At 37.7% G+C, this 21,788-nt stretch overlaps 1 protein-coding gene across 13 annotated transcripts in view; it reads right to left on the reverse strand.

The window, feature by feature from the left end:
* DEUP1 (deuterosome assembly protein 1) overlaps nt 1–21,788 on the reverse strand; it is a 64,813-nt gene that overhangs the window by 17,443 nt on the left and 25,582 nt on the right. For 10 of the 13 annotated variants that reach the window (XR_001552801.2, XM_015852333.2, XM_015852325.2 and 7 more), the window contains 6 exons: nt 20,978–21,175; nt 18,932–19,018; nt 16,599–16,798; nt 10,335–10,635; nt 8,747–8,818; nt 6,137–6,293 (listed from right to left, as the gene is read on the reverse strand). Coding sequence is in view for 12 of the 13 variants with exons in the window: in XM_015852333.2 (XP_015707819.1) it covers nt 6,137–6,293; nt 8,747–8,818; nt 10,335–10,635; nt 16,599–16,798; nt 18,932–19,018; nt 20,978–21,175 (1,015 nt within the window). In the remaining variant the exon portion in view is untranslated. Of the gene's footprint in view, nt 1–2,160; nt 4,762–6,077; nt 6,294–8,746; nt 8,819–10,334; nt 10,636–16,598; nt 16,799–18,931; nt 19,019–20,977; nt 21,176–21,788 lie in introns of those variants that run through there. The other 3 variants (XM_032442203.1, XM_015852330.2, XM_015852324.2) reach the window with 3 other exon arrangements.

The following is a 21,788-nucleotide window of genomic DNA, read 5'->3' on the forward strand; positions in this document are numbered from 1 at the left end:
GGGACCAGCTGAAAATCTGCAGGGGAATCCCTCCGCTCATCAAGCCGCATGTTGGCACTCAAACTGTCTGTGCTTCTGTTCTGTGAGCTGTTTCCTTTAATTGGAGAACTCCAAAATGATGTCTGTGTAAGAACTTTGTAAGAATTGCTTGGTCTGTGTTGTCTCCCAGTTGCTGGTTCTCCCACACACCAAGTGCATTCAATCCTGCTTTTATTTTGCTGCAGTGGAGATGTGAGAGTTGGCCTGTTGTTGAAAGGAAGTGTTCAGCTGGAACAAAATCTGTTCCTGAGGAAGCGAACAAAAGGGTGTGTACTCCAAATGTGCATGTTCTGCAGGGTGCTTGATTTCTTGGGCACCTTGAATAGGGCACTTTCCTCTGACCTCTCCTACAGGTTCCTCTTCCTCACCTTTCTCTTCCATTGTTTTCTACCACAGGTCTTCCTCTCCTCCTTGTTCTGATACTCGCTCTGTAGGATTTACCAAAGTCCTGAGCTCAAAGTAGCTTTAGTTCAGACAGTTCCATCTGTGGGGGTTTTAATCAGCCCCAGCAACAATTTCATAGATTTGCAGAGCCTTTATTGAAACTCTTATTAGGTGGCTTTTTATCCCCTTCATTTTCTGGAAGAGTTCAGTTTGTGACAGATAAGAGCAATTAACTGGATGATAACAACAAAATACATAAAAGGTCAGCAGGGTTAGATAATATTTAAGATTACTTCTCTAATTAGGTCTTTCATTTCTGCTTTTTCTTATGCTCTTCCTTTGTCTCTTGTCATCTGCAATTTTTTCAGGTCACAATAATCATCTTTTTGGAGCCAAATGTTTATTAGTATGAACCTATAGCTTAATGCTAATAAGAGACTTTGTATTTCAGTTCACTGAAATGTGCAATTTTACTGAGGACTAATTGAGAGGAAAACAGTGTTACACGTTCTGAGCTGTTCATTATGCAGAAGTTAGAATTGATTTCACAGTTTGACTCTTTAAAAAAAAATATGTTTTTCTCTAGTAAACAATGAATGGATTCTGACATTTTCTACCAGGTTTCCTGGTACAGGAGAATGCAGATTTGAGAAAGTGGTCTGAAGCCTCTGTAGGCTGAAACTGTCAAAAATCACTGGGAAGTAATCAGGAAAGAAATTAATGGCGGTTGCCCAAATGTCAGCTCTTCTGAAGTCTGCTTAAGGTGTAGCCATGCCTTTGTTTTTTAACTGTATGTATTACTCCAAGTGTCAGTTGCCTTCAAGAGTGTTTTAGAAATAGGATTTCAAACTGTTTCCCAGCATACAGGAGCTTATGGGCAAAATTGAATGATTTATTACTAGCGTTTTACCAGAAACACACTGAGACAGACTTCAGCAGTGTCTTACGATACAGTTTCCAAGAGAGCTCATTATCAGGTGAAGTCATTATAAAGTTACCATTGTCTTCTGATAAATCAGGTTATAGAAGCAATCTATTATGACCAATTTCTGAAAGCATAAATCAAGTCTGAGTCAACCACTTTGAGGTCAGGGTTTGAATGGAGATTTATGTCTTCAAAGTGCTAAGCAAAAAAGACTTGTGTCAGGTATCCTCACAGTAGGCAGACGGCCACCAGTGTTATAAATGACCCCGAGTTCACCAAACCAAGTGCCAGAGGCCCATGCTCTGAAGGAAGAAAAAGAGATCAATCTTACCAGTCTTCTGTTTCCATCAAACTTCAAGAGAATGTTTATTCAAATCCCATTGTTCAGAAAATAGCACTTTTAAATACACATGGGGAATACAGCGGACTGGTTCATAGAATCATTGAATCATAGAATCACAAGGTTGGAAAGGACCTACAGGATCATCTAGTCCAACTGTACTACCTATACCATACCTACAGAAAACCACTAAACCATATCTCCTAGCTCCCTGTCCAGACACCTCTTGAACACTGCCAGGGATGGCGACTCCACCACCTCCCTGGGCAGCCATTCCAGTGCCTGACCAGTCTCTGAGAGAAAAAGTTCTTTCTTATGTCTAATCAAAATCTCTTGGTACAACATACAGCCATTTACTTGGGTCCTGTTGAAGTACTTGGGTGGGAAACTGAGAACCGAGGACATATGTTGGATTTGTTATTCTGTTTGGTATCGTAGGTGATTCAAGCCAAGCCTTTAAGTTCTGCATCTGTTGCAGGCAATATAGTGGCTGGCAGGTCTTGGACTTTCTTTGCACGGAGACTGGTTCTCACAGGACAAATGGGCAAACACATTCTTGATAAACCTGCTTGAAGGCCCCTGGCACTGTGGCTAAGAGCAGAGCACAGGAGCACAGCAATGGGGTTGTTGGTTTGGTGTGAGTCGAGTGCAGTGTCAGTGTCCAGGGGTGTTGCTCAATCAACTGCTGGAATTTCAGTGTGGTACATTAAGTTGCAGCCTATTTATAGATTTGAGGGTGCCTGTATGATTAGAAAGTCTCTCAGACATGATGAATAAATAACTCTGAGATCTGAACCCCGCAGGCAAGGAAAAAAGAACACGACACTCCTGCACTGAACAATTCAGAGGAGCTCTGCTATGAGCCATCTTTAACCTGGCTTTTTCCAAGCAGACTGCTCTGTTAGGGAAGAAGGAAGCAAGATGCAAGATCTGTCACAAGACAGCTGATGGGAAATGTAGTGAGTAGCTATTTTGCGTAGACTTAAGTGAAAAAAAAAACAATGTTAATGATATAATTGTTTTTTGTAAAGCTGTGTGGGAATGTAAATCCCTTGACATCCCCATGACAGACCATGGCAGTAATATCAGCCAGGGCTCACCACGTCAGGCAGCCTATGATTATGACTTCTTTCTTCTTGCTGCTGGTTTTGTTTAGTCTGGTTGTGAATGACTGAGTACTTCATTCTGTGCTGTTACACCACTGGTAAACCAGGAATGACAAGCAGTCATGCTATGATGAGAATGGAGAAGCCGGAACTCTGTAGGCTGGACTGGAGAAGCTAAAGCTGTCATTTAAGTCTTCCCATTAGAAAAGCAAGACAACTGTGCTTGTGGTTTCTCATGTTTGTCCATTTTTATGTTGATGTGGTGGTGCTTTGCTGCTGTTTGCATCCTGGGCTGCAGTGTTCCCATGAGTACACGTCCCATAGTACCCACAGCCCCAGTGCCGCTATTCTATTCTTCCATTCCTAAATCTCCCACACAAAAAAGAAGAGAGCAAGAAATGAAGAAATGAGTCAAATAACCACTTCTCATGTGAGCTACTTTTAGATGTTTCTAGTCCAGTGTTTCATTAGAGAACATTTTGGGTAGTGGATTGGACAGCAATGTCTTGGCAGCTCATCCAACACCAACCATTTCAAAATTGCACCTGGATGAAGCATGTTGGCAACTGTGCGTATGTGACCTCTGCTCTTCCTTCAGCAAAAAAGGCTGGTGGCATTCTGAACTATTGTTCTTTTATTTAAAACAAGTCTTTCAACTGAGAGCCAAAAATGTTTTTCGGCGAAGCTTTGAAAAATCATAAAAGAAGTCCAGCAGCTTATAAGAATTTTCCATTGCCAGCTCTTCATAAAGTAGAAGAGCAGTTTTCTGTATGTTTTGACTAATCTTTAGCTCCAGAGTGTTTCACCTTGTTCTCTCAAAAGAACTTACAATTAATAATTCATTTCTTTTTCATTTGTATTGGTACTTTCAGACATTTATAGCCTTGGATTCACTTGGTTATTCTTTTAGCAATATGTGTGCATCTCCCATCCCTGTTTGCAGAGATATAATTCTCAGACTTCATTATTTCTGCTGTCCATCATTCTTTAAATTTTCTTCTAAGTAATGTGAGATGCCATATATTGTACAAACTGTTTCAGTCACGATAGCATCAGGGATATGTATTTTCCTTAACAAACCTCTCACCAGCCCAAGCAAGTTTCTACATTTTAATACAATCAGAGCATTTCATTGATTTAAAATTTTAAAATATGCATCTGCATTGAATTTTACTCCTAAGACTGTATGAATACCAATAACACCTTCTCTCTTTCAGAAATAGTACTCATCAGTTAATGATTCAAAGGTCCTTTTGCAGCCATACGCAGATGGCACCGCTCAGCCCCTGTGTTATGGCTCTGAGTTGATTGCAGCAGCATTGGGCCCTTGTTCAAATGCGTGCTGCGAGATTAGCAGCTTCTGCTGATTTTGGCCACTGAAGAGAAAGATGATCCTTCAGTGAAGGAGGTGTTAAGAGCCAGGACTTTAATCCGTACTGACTCAGCACGTTTTCAGTGCAATATGCTCTGTGCAGGAAGCACTGGTGAAAACAAGCAGGCTGTTCAGGCAAGAGTGCTTTGCTGTTTCCAGTGCTTTTCATGTAGAAGTTAATTATATGGTAGTACAGAAAAGTCAAGCTGGAGTTGGCTCTGATGTTTCATTAGCCAAATTTAAGACCTTGGCCAGATCTTCAAAGGCTTTAGAAAGAAAAGCCTACTCGTTTTTTGATAATTTCTTTCATTCTACATAATCAAAGTCATATTATGAGCAGGATCCTTGGATAGTTAACTGGACTCAGGCACATTCCTCTGAAGATCTGGAGCATGCTGACATTGTGCATGTTTAAACCTTGCAGCAGCAAAAGGATGTGGCTTACCGGCTAACAGCCCTTTTTCTTCTTCCTCCCTTCTGAAAGGCATTTTACTTTTTGCTTCTGCAAATCTTTCCCATCTTAAAATTTAGCTTCATTTACAGAGGTTCTTAAATTTTCTCATTAGTTCTTTTAAGAAATCCAGATGCATCTCTCCTTAAATTGAGGACAGATATATATTTAGTCAGTTTGAATGTCCTTTCATCATCTTTTTATTCACTCTTCATTCCTCCAGCTGAGTCTAGCAATTTTTCTGAGTTTTCCTGTAAAGAATCTTTGATCCCCTCATTTTCATTACTCACTTTATTGCAAACTGGCATTTAAAATCTTGGTATTTTGTGTGTGATGTAGTGTATTTTGTCATAATGGAAATATCTCTTGCAAAGGCCATTTACATTTTTGCTGTGGTCTTGAATATCAATAACCCTTGTTTTACTCACGCTGGAGCTGTTTGACAGTCTGGTATTATTTTTATCCTGATTTTTCCAGGAAGTTGGCAGCAGCACATGCTGGAAAGCAGTTCTTCAGTATTTCTTTCACTGAAATTGGTGGTTCATCAACACCGTCTGTAATTTGTTTCTCTTACACAGCAATAGAATCCAGTTTGAATTGCAAATAAAAGGAATCTCAACATTATGCAGTTTTTCAGCACATGGAGTTGAATTAGCTCTACTCAGTTCTATAATGTTTTCCTAAGTTGCAGAAAAAAATATAAGGAATTTAGGCCATTTCTTAAGACTCATCACAAGTCATCTGAAGTAGAAGGCTCTTCCCTATTCCAGTGTAGTTAAACAACAAGCCAATACAATATCAAAACCTTTTGAAGGTGCTTTTGAAGATGGGATTTAAAAAATCTTAAGTATTAATGTAAAGCATGGAAAGTACCCGAGATCAGACTCTGTCCAGGTAAGATCTATAGGTCTGGAAAAAGAGGTAACAGAGGTGGCTTCAAAGTAGCTTTGTGCTTTGTCTGCTTGTGCTCCTCCTGCAGTACTGCACGGCTTTAAAGTGTAAGAAATCAAAAGCTCACAACTTCTCATTTCAGGAGTCCCAAGGGCTACTTCTGTAGCCAAGAATAACCAGAGCATAGATAAGCTCTTAATGCTAGGAGCTATGACATAGCTAAAAGCCTTTATAATTCTTGTTCTCTGCAATTTAGAGAACTTCTCTTGGCTGATTATATTTGCAAGGAAATAATTCCACTTACTAGCCCTCGTACACCACAGAATTGAAAGTATCTTACTTAACATACAGTGCTGAAGCAGGCTCTTGATTTAACTATACAAAAGAGAAGCGCATATTTTGCAATATGTCTAGGGTACAGTGTTTTGTAATATAGTCAGCTTACGATATGTCTAAATCTGAAGGATAAAGATGATCTTATCGAAGCCTTGATGTTAAGAATGCATACTTCTTGCAACCTGCCTAAAGACATTATGAACGTAGTTGCAGATTCTAGCTTTAAGAAACTCTTCAATGATTAAATGGGGTTTTATTTTCTTAGTTGTGTGACTGGCTTAAGTGTGCTTACTTTGCTGTAGCTTGGTGTGTTTTTTAAGAGTGTTTTCAGAAAGTCTTTGCAGTTCTTCAAGGTGTGAATTTAAGCGTTCTTCAAACTCTTTGGTATGTTTCTCTTCCTCTTGAAGGAACTTCTCTGTTGTTGCAAGGAGGGATGTCTCAGGAGAAGGCTAAGACATGCATAGAAAGACATGGTAAGTCAAAAACAGCAAGTACAACAACATGCTTTGCATTATCAATTTTTAAACTTAAGACATCTATACATAGAGCAGCTAATAACCTTCTGATTCTTCGTATCTCTCCAAAAAACCACAACTTTGAACATGTCTGAAAATGCATTCAGGTGCCTAAGTAATGTAATCTGAATACGTTTAAATGCCTCTGACATCCATTCACAGCATTAGGATGTAGATTTTCCACTGAAAATGTAAATGTCCTGTTAGACAGAATTAAGCTGCTTCAGCACCTCCAAAGTTTGGATCAGCTAAAGGTCACGCCCGTCTTTCGTGTAATTTAGACCAGGATGGAGGACAATAACTTGTTCTTTGGAACTAGAGAATGTAACCTGTGTTGGGTACTGCTGATTGCCTCCTGTAATTTTCTCTCTTGACTCTCTTCCATCTCATGAGATACTTTCTGAGAAAAGGAAGACAATCTGTTCTCATTTCAGTGCTATCAACATCTAGGCTTGATATTTTGAAGAACGTAACAAACTGTGAAGTAGGTCACTGAAAAATCTTTCCATTTAATGGGCCTTTAGCAGACTGAAGCATAAAACATAGGAAAATCAGTTTTAAAATGGTTGTCACTGAACTTAGGAAAAGACATGACTAAGTCTTTGCTGGAAGCTGGAATCATTTCTAAATATATAAGAAGCAATTTTTGTCAATTCTTTTTACTAATATTTAAGATCTGTTAATTAGAATGTCCTTATTAAAAAGCCCTTCTTCTTTGTCAAATGAAATCATGCTGCTTTAAATAACTTCAGTGTTTATTTGTGTACATAATTACAGCTTTATGACATGCATTTTTAACAGTTAACTCAAAAAAGCTTTATAGTTTTACTGTTACACTGACCAAGAGGAAGGTAATTCTCTGTGTTTACATGGCTACATATTGAGAAAGGTTAATAAAATTTAAAAATTAAAATAAAATTATTATTTAATAATTAATAAAATTAATAAAATTATTAATTTAAAATTAAATTGTATGTAAAAAATATTTGGTATCTGATAGAATTATTAGTCTAGAATGTCTGGTTTTGTTTTTCCTAGAACATAACATGGGGAGTTTATCTGTCAATACATCAGATAGGAATGGATCAAAATGATTTCAATATCCAAATATGTTGTGGAAAATGTCAATTCTATTACACCTGGACATTTTTATTCTAAGATCCATTGTATCAGAACAACATATTTCCTGTTTCTGCAGCAATTACAGGCAGATTCAGTCTTTGCTTTCAGCTTGGTTTAAATCTGCTCTTTAGCAGCTTTCCAGGCCAAAAGATATTAACTGTATAATACAGAGACACTTTAAAGCACTATTCTATTCATTCTGACTGTTTGCAGCAGACCTTGATATGAAGTTTAGGGATTCCCTAAAGGAAACCCCTTTACTTTTCAATCTACAGCAAGTAAATGATGGTCAGAAATGAATTCTGGATATAATACCACCTTTTTAGATTGAGCCAGGCTTTCTGGACATACAGAGTTCTTCAAATAAAATTCACAGATAAAGCAGAATTTTCCTATTCTTCATGCCTCCAAAGTTGTGCTTTAACAGGGTGAAGAAAATTACAGAATTTGCTACATAGGAATGAAGAACTTAGAGGTATTGAATCTCCTTGTTCTACAGTATTCTTCTACTAATCCCTGCACAAGCATTGATCTTCCAGTGCTTGAGAAAACTGGAGGAAAATCACCTTATATCACCTTTTCCCTTATAAGCATGTACATGAGTTCCCATTCACAAATCAACATGATTTTTGTACTAGGAGTTTTCCCTGAGAATCTGCATTCCATGGACTTATGTACATTCTTTCCGCTACACTCATGGGCTGGGTCCTTGTGAAGTTTGGGTTCAGTGATAGAGGTACTATTTCGAAGTATTTCAAGAATGCTTTTTCATTACAAAGAAGACACTCTATATGGAGGTTTTTCTTAAAGAAATACCTCTGAAATCACTGAGTCAAAGGTGAGCAAATAAAACCCTTCCAACAGTAGACTGATATGAGCACCAGTCTTCACCAATGTCATTTCAAGTTATGAGAAATTCCTCATAACAATGTTTACAGTTGCTGACTTGTCATTAGAAATATATGGATCTCATGATCAAGCCATCTGATAAAACCCTGGTGTCCTTGGCTTCAATTAGTACTTACTTTGATGTGCTTTCTTGAAACAGAATGTAAACCCCAAATGAGACATTTCTGAATTTACTCAGTGTTGAGGGAAGAATCTTTATCACTCAGAACAAGCAGATAATGGTTCCTTGCACTTTCACATCCTGAGGGTAAGACACTGCTGACTATCATTTTAGATAGGCCCCTAATGCACTGTTTTTTTGCACTTTGGGAGAAGGCTGTATATAAACAGGTCTAAAAGGCAAAATTTCTTGTTACCAAGTAAGCTTTGCTTTCCAAGGCTCTGATCTGTTCTTTCACTCTGTTCTGCATTACCTTTACTTTCTGTGCCTGAGGAAGGAAAACCATAAAGAAACTGCTTTAACCCATATGTCAGAAGAGACTCATGGTCTTTAGTTCTGAATTTGTTTTCCTCAGATAACATTTCTTTTTTTATCTTTCAGTTTTCTAACTGTAAGCTACACAGAAATGGGATAATTTTAAGATTTCAGCCTAACTTTTTGGATAGTCAGGCAACAAGGACTCTGCTTTTCTGTTACTCATTTGTCAGCTAACCCCATATTTTCTTGGTGTAGAATGTTGGAATTGAGGTCAAACCTCAAAAAGTTGGAAGTGAGGTCAATCACTCAGGACTGTGTGGTTCCCTCCCTGTTCTCTGACTACTGGTACACAGTTACTGGGACCACAGACAGGGATGGGTTGCACTGAAGTACCTGTTTCTCAGGCAGGCCATCACTGAGCTGCTGCTACCTGCAGTGAGATTCCAGCAGCCAGGAGGCTGATAAAAAAGGGTGTGTGCACTTTTCTGAAGTGAACAGCAGAACTGGGGTATGGTCACTGCAACACGCTTTAAGATGACTTAGTGTCGTGATGCCTCTTCCACCCTAATTACTGTGTGAAATGGCAAGAACATTGCCTACTGGTTCTTCCCAGTAAATGCTGAATTAGTCTTTCATTTTCTTCTCTCTGAAAGGATTCAGCCACACACAGTTCAGGATCTCCTGTGCACAAGGAAGCCTATATACAGTTGGACAGAAAGATGGCTATTGTCCATTCCCTGTTAACCTGTTATTTCTATTAAAACTTGATGTGATCACACAGTTTGAGGTCTGGAAAATGAGAGCTGAATTTTCAAGTGGAAAAAAATAGTGACCTGTAGTGGATGCCTAAGGAAGAATAAAAGACACTAAGGAAGAGTATAAAATTCAAAGAATTTTGGAAAGCTTTTCTTAAGAATTTGCCATATACAGACTGGGATTTATCCCACTTTTCATGGATTTTGCTAATCTGCATCCAATGAAGATCTGCGTCCCATGAAGACTGAAAGAATTTTGCATTATTAGTCTTTCATTTCAAGAAAAAGAAGGATTACAGCAGTTATCATTTCCGTTCCTTTCTGAATACAGCAGCTCACACGTGGAAAATAGTTGTTGCAGTTCATCTAATTTCATCCATTGATCAAATGCTGTAGAAACCTGATTAGTCTAACAGCATGTAAGGTCTAAGTTTGAAGGTCTTGTGGAAATAAATAGACTTAAAGCACAGAAGGGAATATGAAGCAGAGTACTCCTATACAGAAGGCAGTGAACTAAAATGTAGAAGTCTGTCCCGCAGTCACACAATGGCAGGTAATTATCATCACTGTTAATGGACAGAATACGGCCCAGTAGGTGGTGGCTAATATTCAGGAAAACTGCAGTTAGGTTTGGATAAGGTATTTTCATTTTTGCTGGGCTGGCATTGAATAAATAATAATGACAACTGAGGGAATCTAATTTTTGACTCCTCCGAGACTGCACCTGGTCCACAGAGTGATCTCTGAGAATATAGAACAGCAGTTACTTACCGATAATTTGATTTCTTCTGTATTGTAAGCATGGCTTAATAAAGTGCCTGTTCTGCCTTTTTCAGGAAACAGTCCACCAGAACACAAAGGATATTCTGTTGTTGGTGATGGAGATTTATCATCTAGTTCCATTTCACGACCTCTGTCAAGTTTGTGATAAGATAAAGGGCCATTGCGCTTGGAACCAATGATATCACCTTGGCCATGTGAAGTAGGACTACGGTTTCTATGGTATCCACTGACTGTGGATATAGCAGTCTGCTGAAGTTTCATATGCTTTTCATCTTCATTTTGGAAAGTTCTGAAATAGCAATAAGAATTCAAAATCAAAATACAAACAGCCGTTTAAACCGAAAGCTGTCACAGCAAAACCATGGGTTTTTTGTTTGTTTCTGAAATTCTGATTGCTCAGCTGTTCAAACTGTTTCACACACCAAGTTATAGGCCTACCTGCAAAAGATTAGCAACTTTCCAATGAAGTCAATCTGAATGTCTGAGGGTGCATACTTTGCTCTAGCTGCCACTTTAGTCACTCTGATTTGAACCTTTTAATTGCAACCGAAGCTGAGTAACCTTGCCATATAAATTTGCAGGGTAAGATCTAAACCACAAACTTGCTTCAGTGTGATGGGAAGGAGACTGAAATTAGCCACAGAAATACTAAAAATAAAGAGTGAGATGGGAAACAAAACTTTGTTACCTGGATAATTAGTCAGTTGTGATCTAATATAAACGTAAAGAACTATGTTTGAGTAGTTACAATAAATTTTTAAATCAATTGAATATAAAAGCTAGAATAGGAAACTAGCTGCCTCTTTACTGCAACGTTAATTTACATCCACGTGTACGCCTTTCTTTTAGGTGCACAACATGCTTTTGTAACAACAAGGGAAACTTTCAATCTTACAGAAGAATTTTGAGCCCTTTATTATTCTGTAACTCTTTTATCCTGCTTACAGGAGATGTAAAATGGATGTAAAAGCATGTATTTGTATTCATTTGTAGTACTGTCAAGCAAACACTTTTATGGTTAATTGCAGCTCACAGAAAAGCAAGCTCTTTGCTTTCCGTTTGAAATATCTTCTCCTGACAGATAACTGAATAATACTGAAACCACAGTGATTAAAGAGCAGAACATTTTGAGACTATCTTGCCCAGATGTCTGCTGAATTAGACTAATTTTCAATTGCATCTTTACTTCTACGATATACCAGAACATGAAAAAAAAATAAATCAATTATTTCAGATTTTGTTACATTTCTGCTCCAGTATTCCTGGCAATAGTAGAAAATGCCACTGTACTGAACTCTGTCCTCATGAAAATAAGAGAAATTTCACTCTTGGGAGGCAACCACTCAAACACGACAGCTGTTTGAAATGATCCTGTCCTTGAAAAGATTCCAAAACATTTCACAAACTTGAAATGCATCTACAGAAGTTTTTAAAGATCAGGTTCTCTATCACTAAAATACAATTGTTATGAATATCTAAGGATATGCACTGCTGCTAGATCCTGCTTTTATTTCTAATAGAAAAGGAAGAATTTGCCAAGCACAGTGAAAGGGCAGCACTGTCTGTAGAAAGTTCACGCCATCATTTTCTAACATCAGTTTAAACATTCAGTTCTGGGTGAGGCTGGATGTGCAGTCTTAATGAATCCAGCTTATCCATAAGCACACTGGGCCTTAAACGTGAGACTGAGTACTCCATAGACGGACAGTAAAGAGAGCTAAGGAAGAAAGTGATTTCATTTGATTGTAAAGTAGGAGTGACTAAGATACTCTGAATGCTATAGGAGTTTTTATTCTAAGTATGTTTTAAGTATCGTAATTTTTAAGTATGTAAGTTTTAATCTTAAGTGTGCTACTATATATTTTAATATATATTTGAAGATAAAACTCCCTGAGAATATTTACCAAGTCCTCCAGTTTTCCAGATCACCTAAAATCATCCTGGTGGCAGAATTTTCTCCTTTCTTTCATGATTTTTCAGAGCATGGGAGAAGAATTTATACATATTAATTTGCCTATCTTAAAATCCATTCTGTTTATTATCCTTATGAAAGGCATATAAAAAACACCACCACAGCTGAAGATAGACACTATGAGTAATAAAACCACAGGGTTTGTTTTATTTTTGTTTTCCATTTTTCATTCTGACCTTTTTTGGAACTAATTTCCTCTGTAAACCCACAGTAAAGTCTATGTGATCTGTGTTCTTTTTCTCCTTTCCGTCAGAACTGGTTTTCTACGTGTTTGATTACAGTTATTACAGTTACGTTACAGCTTATTTCAGTAAGAGCAGAACTGTCAGACTTGGGTGCCTACAGTTATGGTATCTTTCGCAGTGAAAAGACATCTCCTCCCCACTCACCCCCCAAACCCACTGATTATTCAAAGGAACTCCACTTTCTGCTGTAATCCATATGACTGCTGGGGCTGCTTGCTATCTTGGAGAAACATGCCACCTACATTTAGGTGCTTTGATATGGATCCTATGCCTTCACTTGAGACAAATTTCACAGTTGAGGCTTAAATTTCTGTCAGTTCAGTGCAAAATAACATCTGAAACCAGAGTTCTAGTTTGAATACAAATGTAAAGGTAGGGAAATCTCTGCATGTTTGTGGAAAAAAAACCAACAACAGGCCATTTGTTAAAGCTGGCAACGCAAAATCACTCCAACTGCAGCTGAATAAGTGCTTTTAGTGGGTTTGTAGAATATTTAACACATACACGTCCTCGACAAAAACAATATTACTGTTGGCATGGAGACACATGGGATGAGAAGTGACAGAAGAAAGTCCTCACAAAGTGAATTTTAGACAGAATAGGCTTTTCTGGACACACACACATATAAAATCAGCCTGGTCCCTATGAGATCAATGACTTCAGTGATGCTAAACAAGTTCCTTATACAGCCTGTGCTGGCTGACATACCTCTCCCTGAGAAAGAGAACAAGGGATTTCAATGACCAAATGTTTGCAGAATCAGTCGTATTACTTTGGCTTTGCAACTAAAACTTAATTAACTTGATTTTTTAAAACTGATCGAGAATATTTTTTCTGAAAATATCGTTCTTTTCTGTGTCTGGTTTATCCACCGCAATAACTGGTATAGTGGTGAGTATGATGAAAGATGTGAGATCTCTACAGGGTAGTGGAAACTTCCTTACAACAGATAGTGAAGTTCTTTTAAGATCATAGAATCATAGAATGACCCGGGTTGGAAGGGACCTCAAGGATCATGTAGTTCCAACCCCCCTGCCTGGCAGGGCCACCAAACTTCCACATTTACTAGATCAGGTTGCCCAGGGCCCCATCCAACCTGGTCTTGAACACCTCCAAGGACAGGGCATCCACAACCTCCCTGGGCAGCCTGTTCCAGGACCTAACCACTCTCCTAGTGAAGAACTTCCCCCTAACATCCAACCTAAATCTTCCCTCTTTCAACTTAAATCCATTTCCCCTTGTCCTGGTATTATCAGCCCTTTCAAAGAGTTTACTCCTTTAATATCCAGCTGTGTCAGTAGGTTTTCAGTCCTAATAGAGATTAGTCCCTTCACTATTGCCACATGATGAAAGTGCACTTTGGCTTGTGCAACCACCTAATTTGTGTATGTATTTATGGTAACTTCTTATGGGAACTCACATGCATGCTTTAATTTCTGAAGAAGCAAGTTAAGCACATTGGCTTCATCAGTGAAAATCATCTTCAATCATGCAAACATTTCAATTAACTGTATGTGGAGAAGGTATAAAAAAGAGATTTAAACCCTGGGAATAGGGAAAGCTTATTTCAATGTCAATTAAAGCCAACAGTCATCTGTAAGAATAATAATAAATTAAGGTGGTTATAGGTAGGATGTGGCCCCAGTCCTCTGTAACAAAAAGATGACACTTCTCCATGTATTACATCTTGATATTTAGAATTTCAGTGCACACTCAAGGAAATAAAAGCCTCTTGCTAAACAGTCACTGTTAATTTCTTGAAATTTCCTGTATTTTCTCTAGAGCCCTCCTATCCAGCTACTGAGATTCTCGTACTGATTAGGAGAGAAAAACATTCTTGCCCATTGTGCAAATATTCTGAGGTTTCAGACTGCATACAGGGCAAACTAAAAGTACAGCTCCTGAAAACCAGCATTTAAAACACAGCCTCCCCACTCTGCACAAAAACTCTGTTTTCTACCTTTTTTACTATGTAAAAAAAAAAAAAAAGTATTTTGCCCTTCCCAGTGCCATAATTGCCATGGCAACAGAACTGCAAATTAAAACAGAATTAACATGGTTTATGCTCACAATGCAATAAAACATACCCCAGAGTTAAACTGAGACAACAATTGCTTGCTTTATGTGAACACAATAGATGGCTGAGCATTCATTTTTTGTTTACTGAGAAAATCTCGAGGTAGTTCCCCATCTGGGGAACAGAGAACTAACACAACATGGAGGTCTAACTCTTAAAAAGGTGGATTGACTGATGCTTATAAGTACTGCATGTGGAATGTGTATATTTTTAAAAATCTTTATATGCATTTACTTAACTAAATAGCCTTAAGGATTTGTGCACATTTTAGAACCCAAAAAGCAGGCTCAATCTGCCTGTTTCACCAGATTAATTGAGTTGTAATTTAAACTGGGTTCAGTACGGGTGGTTGAGATCTCTGCTCTTGGAAGGTTTCTCCTTCTTTGTTCAGGTTTAACATCAGTCTTCAATGGCTGTGAAATTAAGACCCTGCAAATTACCTGTACAGCTCCATTGTTTGTTACACTGAAATCTATGATTTTCATGATTTCACAAAATTGTACGTCTCATAGTTCCTCTTGTACATTAAGTGTAGTTAGAATGGGAATAGGAAAAACTGACTTTTACTCACTTCAGAAGAGTGGAGGCACAGACAAAAACTGTGCCATCCAATTTTGGTGAAACTGAGACCTATAGGTGCAGAGTAATCTGTATTTTGGTTTGTGAATCTTTCATTTAGCAAAGCCTTCAACATCATTTCAAGTTTAGTAGGAAAACAGGTACAGATATAGATAGATAGATAGATAGATAGATAGATAGATAGATAGATAGATAGATAGATAGACAGATAGATAGATATAAAACAGGTATATGTCTGCCATATATATCTCTTTGTATGTGCATATATACATACATACACATGCATATAGATACTTATATAAATAAATTTATAATGAATACTACCTCCTGTTAGTGAAACATTATATTTAAAAGGAAATTTAGATGAATGTGTATCAACAGAGAATGCAATGCTTTTCTGTTATACAGAAGAAAACCGCACCACGTTTCAGTCAGAGACTGAACATGCAACTTGGAATACTTAGTCCATATAACTCCAGCTCCGCATTATTTAAACTTTACTTCACAGAACCGTTTTACATTAGTGCTACTGTGTAAGTCCTGTATTACAAATGATCAAAATATTTAGCTTTCTATTAATTTTTAATCTCTTGCATTATGAAATAGCACTATGAAATAGCAGACGATAACTTTTTTTTTTAAATTATTGCAATGCCATCATTATAACACATTCAAAGGTCCTTCAGTGCACCACTGAATATAGAGAATTAAGAAGGAAAGAGAACGCTACAATATGTTTTCTATGAGCCTCAATATTCTTAAAACCCATTATTTTTTTCCCTAATAAGGGGCTTACTGTAATAACAATTTATTCAGGGCAACTGAAATAATGTTTCTTTTCAAAATCAGGTCGCCCAAGAGCACCAGAACTTTGCGAGGCATTAAAATACACACAGTGAAACTTCCGACAAATGAGACTGGTGGGACACAAAGCTTTTCAGCAGGAGCTGTAGTTCAAACTGCTTATTAAGATAACCTCCTGTGGAGCAGTTTACTTCTCATGTTGATTTGTATGTCCTTTCCTTTCCTTGTTTCGTTTTTTTTTATTTAGCAATAAAACTTCATTTTGTCCTGTTTTGCAATACCTGGAGCTGAGAATAACTGAAGCAGAACACTAAAAGGGTCTTGAATAGTTTCATGTGAAAAACAGTAAAATAAAGATGAAACATTTCTGGGACTTCAGTTATCGACAAGTTCAGTTAGCCACGCACACATAAAAAGGAGGAAATCCTCACAAATATACTCCGTAGGTCTTATATTTAGGTCTGATATTTAGGTTTTTGGGAGCTCTGAGTGAACAGAAAAGGAAAAAGGCATAAGAGTTTGGCTTGCAAAAAGCCTACAGAAAACTTCATACACAGGTACAAACTAAATGTTACCTCTCTTCCTTTTCTTGCATCTTTGAATGGGTTTGGTGGCTTTGCTCTGTTTCTCCATGTTTATCCGTGGCACCCAGCATCGATGTTTCTGTGCGATTCTGCAGTTTAACAAGCCCGTTTTGTAATCTTGCATTCTCATGTTCCAGTTTGTGAATAGAAGCTGTGAAATCTCCATGTTTTTTGTGAGATAAATCGATACTCTGTGAAAGGAGATAAAGCCCTCACTCAATGAGCATTTTTTTTCCACAATAAATGGGTGTTTTTATTTTAAACAAGCAAACACAAAACAATGTTCTGTGCTAAAGAAAGACCTGGCTACCACATATAATCATGCAACACTTATAGCAAACCAAAAGAACTGCCTCCAGAAAAAAATAATACTGCAGATAAATGTGAAAGAAGGGATTTCAGCCACTACAACACAATAAAATAAAATTTCTCAAGGAACAGGACATTCCAAATCTTATTGTTGTAAATCCATCATCAGCGGCATTGTAGAATGTATGACTATAGCTATAGGCTTGATTACTCCCTTCAGTAACGACTCTACCAAAAATAACAAGAAAAGTTATGTAAGTTAATTACTAGCTAAAGTGCATGTCTACAGGCATAGTTTAATATTTGCGTCAGTATACATCACCTTCAGTTTCAGAAGCGGTATAGCCACATTAGCACAGTGCTTTCCACCTGTGTTACTAAATCCTGCCTCTTAGTCAGATTAACCCACATGAAATAAAAGTCAAAATAATGAAAGGGCAAACAATGCATGCACTACAGCTAGAGACTGAGGAGGCCCATCCACTAGGAAATCAAAAGTGGAAGAATAGCACTGGAATTATGCTTTCAGAGTACGGTGTAACACTATGCAGTTGCTAACAGAAAATAATCTGCAAGGACTTGTCAAGTTATAGACAAAAGACTGAAAACACATACATTTTAGTAAAAAGTGCTATTATTTCCTTCAGGTCTTACCCTATTCTTTTGGAACTTAGTAGTTTATGACCACTAAGGAATTGGTTTGTATATATTGCTAAAACAAGTAGGGTTCCTGCACCTGTCTGTTCTTTTGCACTGCTTGATTTAATGTTATCTCTTCCTACAAACCATACTTTAGTTCTATTGCAAAATTATGAGCCCAGCTGGCATGGGAGTGCCAGAAAGTACAAGAAAATTCAATATATTGTCCAAGGATAGATGGAGGGTAGAGGCCCAGCTATGTCTCCTGTGTGGAGAAGTCGGGCAGAACACACAAAGGAGGCTGCTAAGTCACCTTAACATAATAGCTCTAGAATCAGCAGCACAGTTATAATGGTGAGAGCCCCATGGCTCAGTTGACACAGCTACACTGCTTTCGAAATCTAAACAAGTACCTCTTCCTGGTGATGCATGACACTGTACTGAGTCAGGCTAGCATTACTTTGAGGATTTTGTGTTGTGCTCTATTACAAAAGCACATCCATAAACATGATTCCAGTCCGTGCAATCTTAACATCCAAATACCAGATAGTACTCAGTGTTTAGATCCTCACAATAAAATAGAAAAGTAGGAATTAACAAGTCCATAAACGCACTGGTATGTGTAGTGACCTTTGCATGTCTAATAACTGGAAAAAGGTGACATTCTTGGGTGACATTTGCCAATTTACAGTGAGACAGTTACCAGGCTATGAATCCCCCAAAGACAAGCCTACAGCATTATTTACAGTGCTTTATAGTGACAGACGCAGTAACTGCAGATGTTCTGTAAGGAGGGGAGGCTTTGAAATGGTTTGTGGAAGGTAAAGGATGTAATTTTTATCACATCCATATAATTTATTATTCCACACCACGTTCCATTGTATGCTTTTATAAATTAAGACTTAAATTTCCCCTTTTTGAAGGGAAATAGATACTAAACTGAAAATAAGCTGGGTAGGGTCAAAACATTGCTTCACTTTTTTTTATGCTGCCATTTAAATGTCATATCAACAAAGCAGTAAACTAGTTATAAAGGTACACATTTATGTATCTGTGAGAATGATAACTGTTTAAAAATGGATATTTTCTGAAATAAGTCAGTCACAACGAATAGGCCTCAATACATTTTTCACTGTCAAAGTAACTGAAAAGTCTTTCTTAATTCTAGCTTATTATATTTAATGTAAAAATTATTGCTAGCTATATTCATCTTCAGGCTTCATGTGACTACAATTTGACTTTGACTTGTTTATTTTTATTCATTTATTTCACACAAGACAGAAACTTTTAAATCTGCCATTTCAACCAACACTTATGGGTACTATTAGGAGCTGCTCTTCTTATTGCACAGATTAAAATAAAATAAAATAAATTACCGTGCAAGTTTTATACTTCTGATTTTCCACCATCTCTTTTAGAGGTGTGTTTTCAGATTTGGTAACTTTGTACCTGAAATTCAGCAACTAGGAAAAAAAATTAAATTATTAGTTACATATAAGGACATTGCTATTAACTTGGAAAAATACATAGTATATCATAGAATGGCTTAGGTTGGAGGGGACCTTACAGATCATCCAGTTCCAGCCCCTTGCCATGGGCAGAGTTGCCACCCATCAGATTAGGCTGCCCAGGATCTCAACCAACCTGGCCTTGAATGCCTTCAGAAGTTGGGCACCCACAACCTCTCTGGGCAGCCTGTGCCAGCACCTCACCACCCTCTGAATAAAACATTTCTTCCTAACATCTAACCTAAATCTCTTTTAGTTTAAAGCCATTCCCCCTTGTCCTACCACTAACTGACTGCTGTAAAAAGTTGGACCTCCCCTGCTTATACGCTCTTCTTATGTACTGGATGGCCACAGTGAGGTCTCTCTGGAGACTTCTATTCTTCAAGCTAAAGAAGCCCAACTCCCTCAACCTTTCATCACAGGAGAAGTGCTCCAGCCTTCTGACTGTCTTTGAGGCCCTCCTCTGGACCCACTCCAACAACTCTGCACCTTTCCTGTCTTGGGAGCCCCAGACCTGGGCACAGTACTGGACACACACAGGGGGCCTCATGAAGGCAGAGCAGAGGGGGACAATCCCCTCCCTCTCACTGCTGCCACTCCTGTGTTGATGCAGCCCAGGGTACTGTTGGCCTTCTGGGATCATCCATCAGGTTACCCAAGTCCTTCTCTTCTGGGTTGTTCTCAATGAGTTCTTCTCCCAGTCTGTATTCATAACTGGGATTGCCTCGACCTAAGTGCAACACCATGCACTTGGCCTTGTTAAACCTCATTAGAACATAGGTATGCATCTATTAATTTAGTTTTACAAAATATACGTAAGTAATTATGAACTATAAGAAACAATTTTTTTTTTTTTTTTTTTAATACTGCAATATTAAATGTGATAGAATTAGAGGGCATTGCCTCAAGTTGCACCAGGGGAGGTTCAGGTTGGACATTAGGAAAAACTTCTTCTCAGAAAGAGTGGTCAGGTGCTGGAACAGGCTGCTCAGGGAGGTGGTTGAGCAATCATCCCTGAGGTGTCCAATGAATGTTTAGATGTTGTACTGAGGGACATGTTTTAGTGGGGAAATATTGGAGACAGGTAGATGGTTGGGCTGGATGATCTTGGAGGTCTTTTCTAATCTTGGTGATTCTATGATTCTAAATCACAAAGAAATACTAGAGTACTCTATAAGAGACATAGAGATGAAGTTCTCAAGTTTTGTTTTTGAAAGAAGTAATCACATAGGAAAACAAGAGATTATACATGCAGCACGTGTGGCCTGGTAAAGAGTGTCACACAGCATCAGCAGCCTCACATTTTCCCAAATATTAACTTTCCCATTGTCAGAAGTAACCATTACATTAATCACTATTTTTTTTTAATATGCAACAAGCTTCCCAGAAAACCCAGATACCCATATACCCTTCATAGGCATCATGGTTATTTTGGTTTACACAACTAGGTAATGGGGACAGTATATTTGCTTTTAAAACTGAAAATTACCATTTAAAGCACGAGTGCTTTACAGTTTTCAGCTTTCAAATTGATAGACTTTTGTAAGTATATTTGTAACACTCTTTAAAAGCTTTTAAAAATCTGAAAAGATAGGAAATGTTCTGGATTATCTAATAATTCTAATGATTAAGCACTTACAATAACAACAAACTTGAAAACTTCCATATCATTTGTATATTAAAATGGTGACTACGATTGATGGTCAAAATGATTTGCAATTTAGATGTACAGCTGACATTTAGTGGTGTTTTACTGTTATGGCATCAATTTGGCTGCTTTTGTAACATTTAGCAATTATCACTGCTGACGAAAACCACATAAAGGAATGCTATGCCTTTTTTTAACAGATAATGTATGTCGTTATCTATATTGTGGAGTAAAATTACCGAGGATGTTTTTGCCTGCTTGCATACCTGTTGTTTTGCTAACAGTTTGTCTTTTATCTGTAACTCTGTTTTTAGCTGTCTTTCCAGAAGACCTGCTTTCTCCATGATAGTTGCTATAGTGATCTCTTTCTGATGAAGCTCTTCTGTCAGGTCGGAGATTTCTGTCCTTATTCTTTCCTGCTCAGAGCAGTGGGACGGCTCCTCTTGATAAAGATGGTTTCTTATCTGTTGCAAATATGTTAAAAAAAATAAAAATAAAAATGTTGTGCAGTAACTACAACTGCATCACTAACCACCCACTCACTAGTGACTTTTTTGCTGCCTGTTCCCAAGACCCCAACTCTTCCAACCAAGTCAGACATTTGGAGTCTTTACAACAAAGTGTATTTCTTCATGAGACAATGCCCATAGCTGTATTAATTTTTACACCTCTTTTCAGCCCTTCTCCTGTTTTCTTTCTCCTTTTTAGTATTTGAAATGAACAAATACAAACTATTTAAATTCAGTGTTTAAAAGAATGCAATGATGTCAATGGTATGAATTGAAATTTATGCAAAAAAAATATTCAAGGAAATATTCTTTCAGTAAACCTAAGCGTGATTTACTCATACTGCTCCAAAGTCAACTTAGGCTGCATTAAACATATCTTTAAACTAAAATATCTTTGGAGGAATATAAATAAATCTAGAGACTCTGTAGTGAGAAACTATGATAGAAATATTTTGTATGATAAATGAATTCATAAGAATGTTTCTGCCATTATGTATAAAATGTAAGGTCAGGTTTTCTGCACTTCTTTCCTATGCAGAGCTCTCCAAAGAATCAACACAAAGATTGT

This window comes from Coturnix japonica, chromosome 1, assembly GCF_001577835.2.
Source record: "Coturnix japonica isolate 7356 chromosome 1, Coturnix japonica 2.1, whole genome shotgun sequence".
Lineage (NCBI taxonomy): Eukaryota > Metazoa > Chordata > Aves > Galliformes > Phasianidae > Coturnix > Coturnix japonica.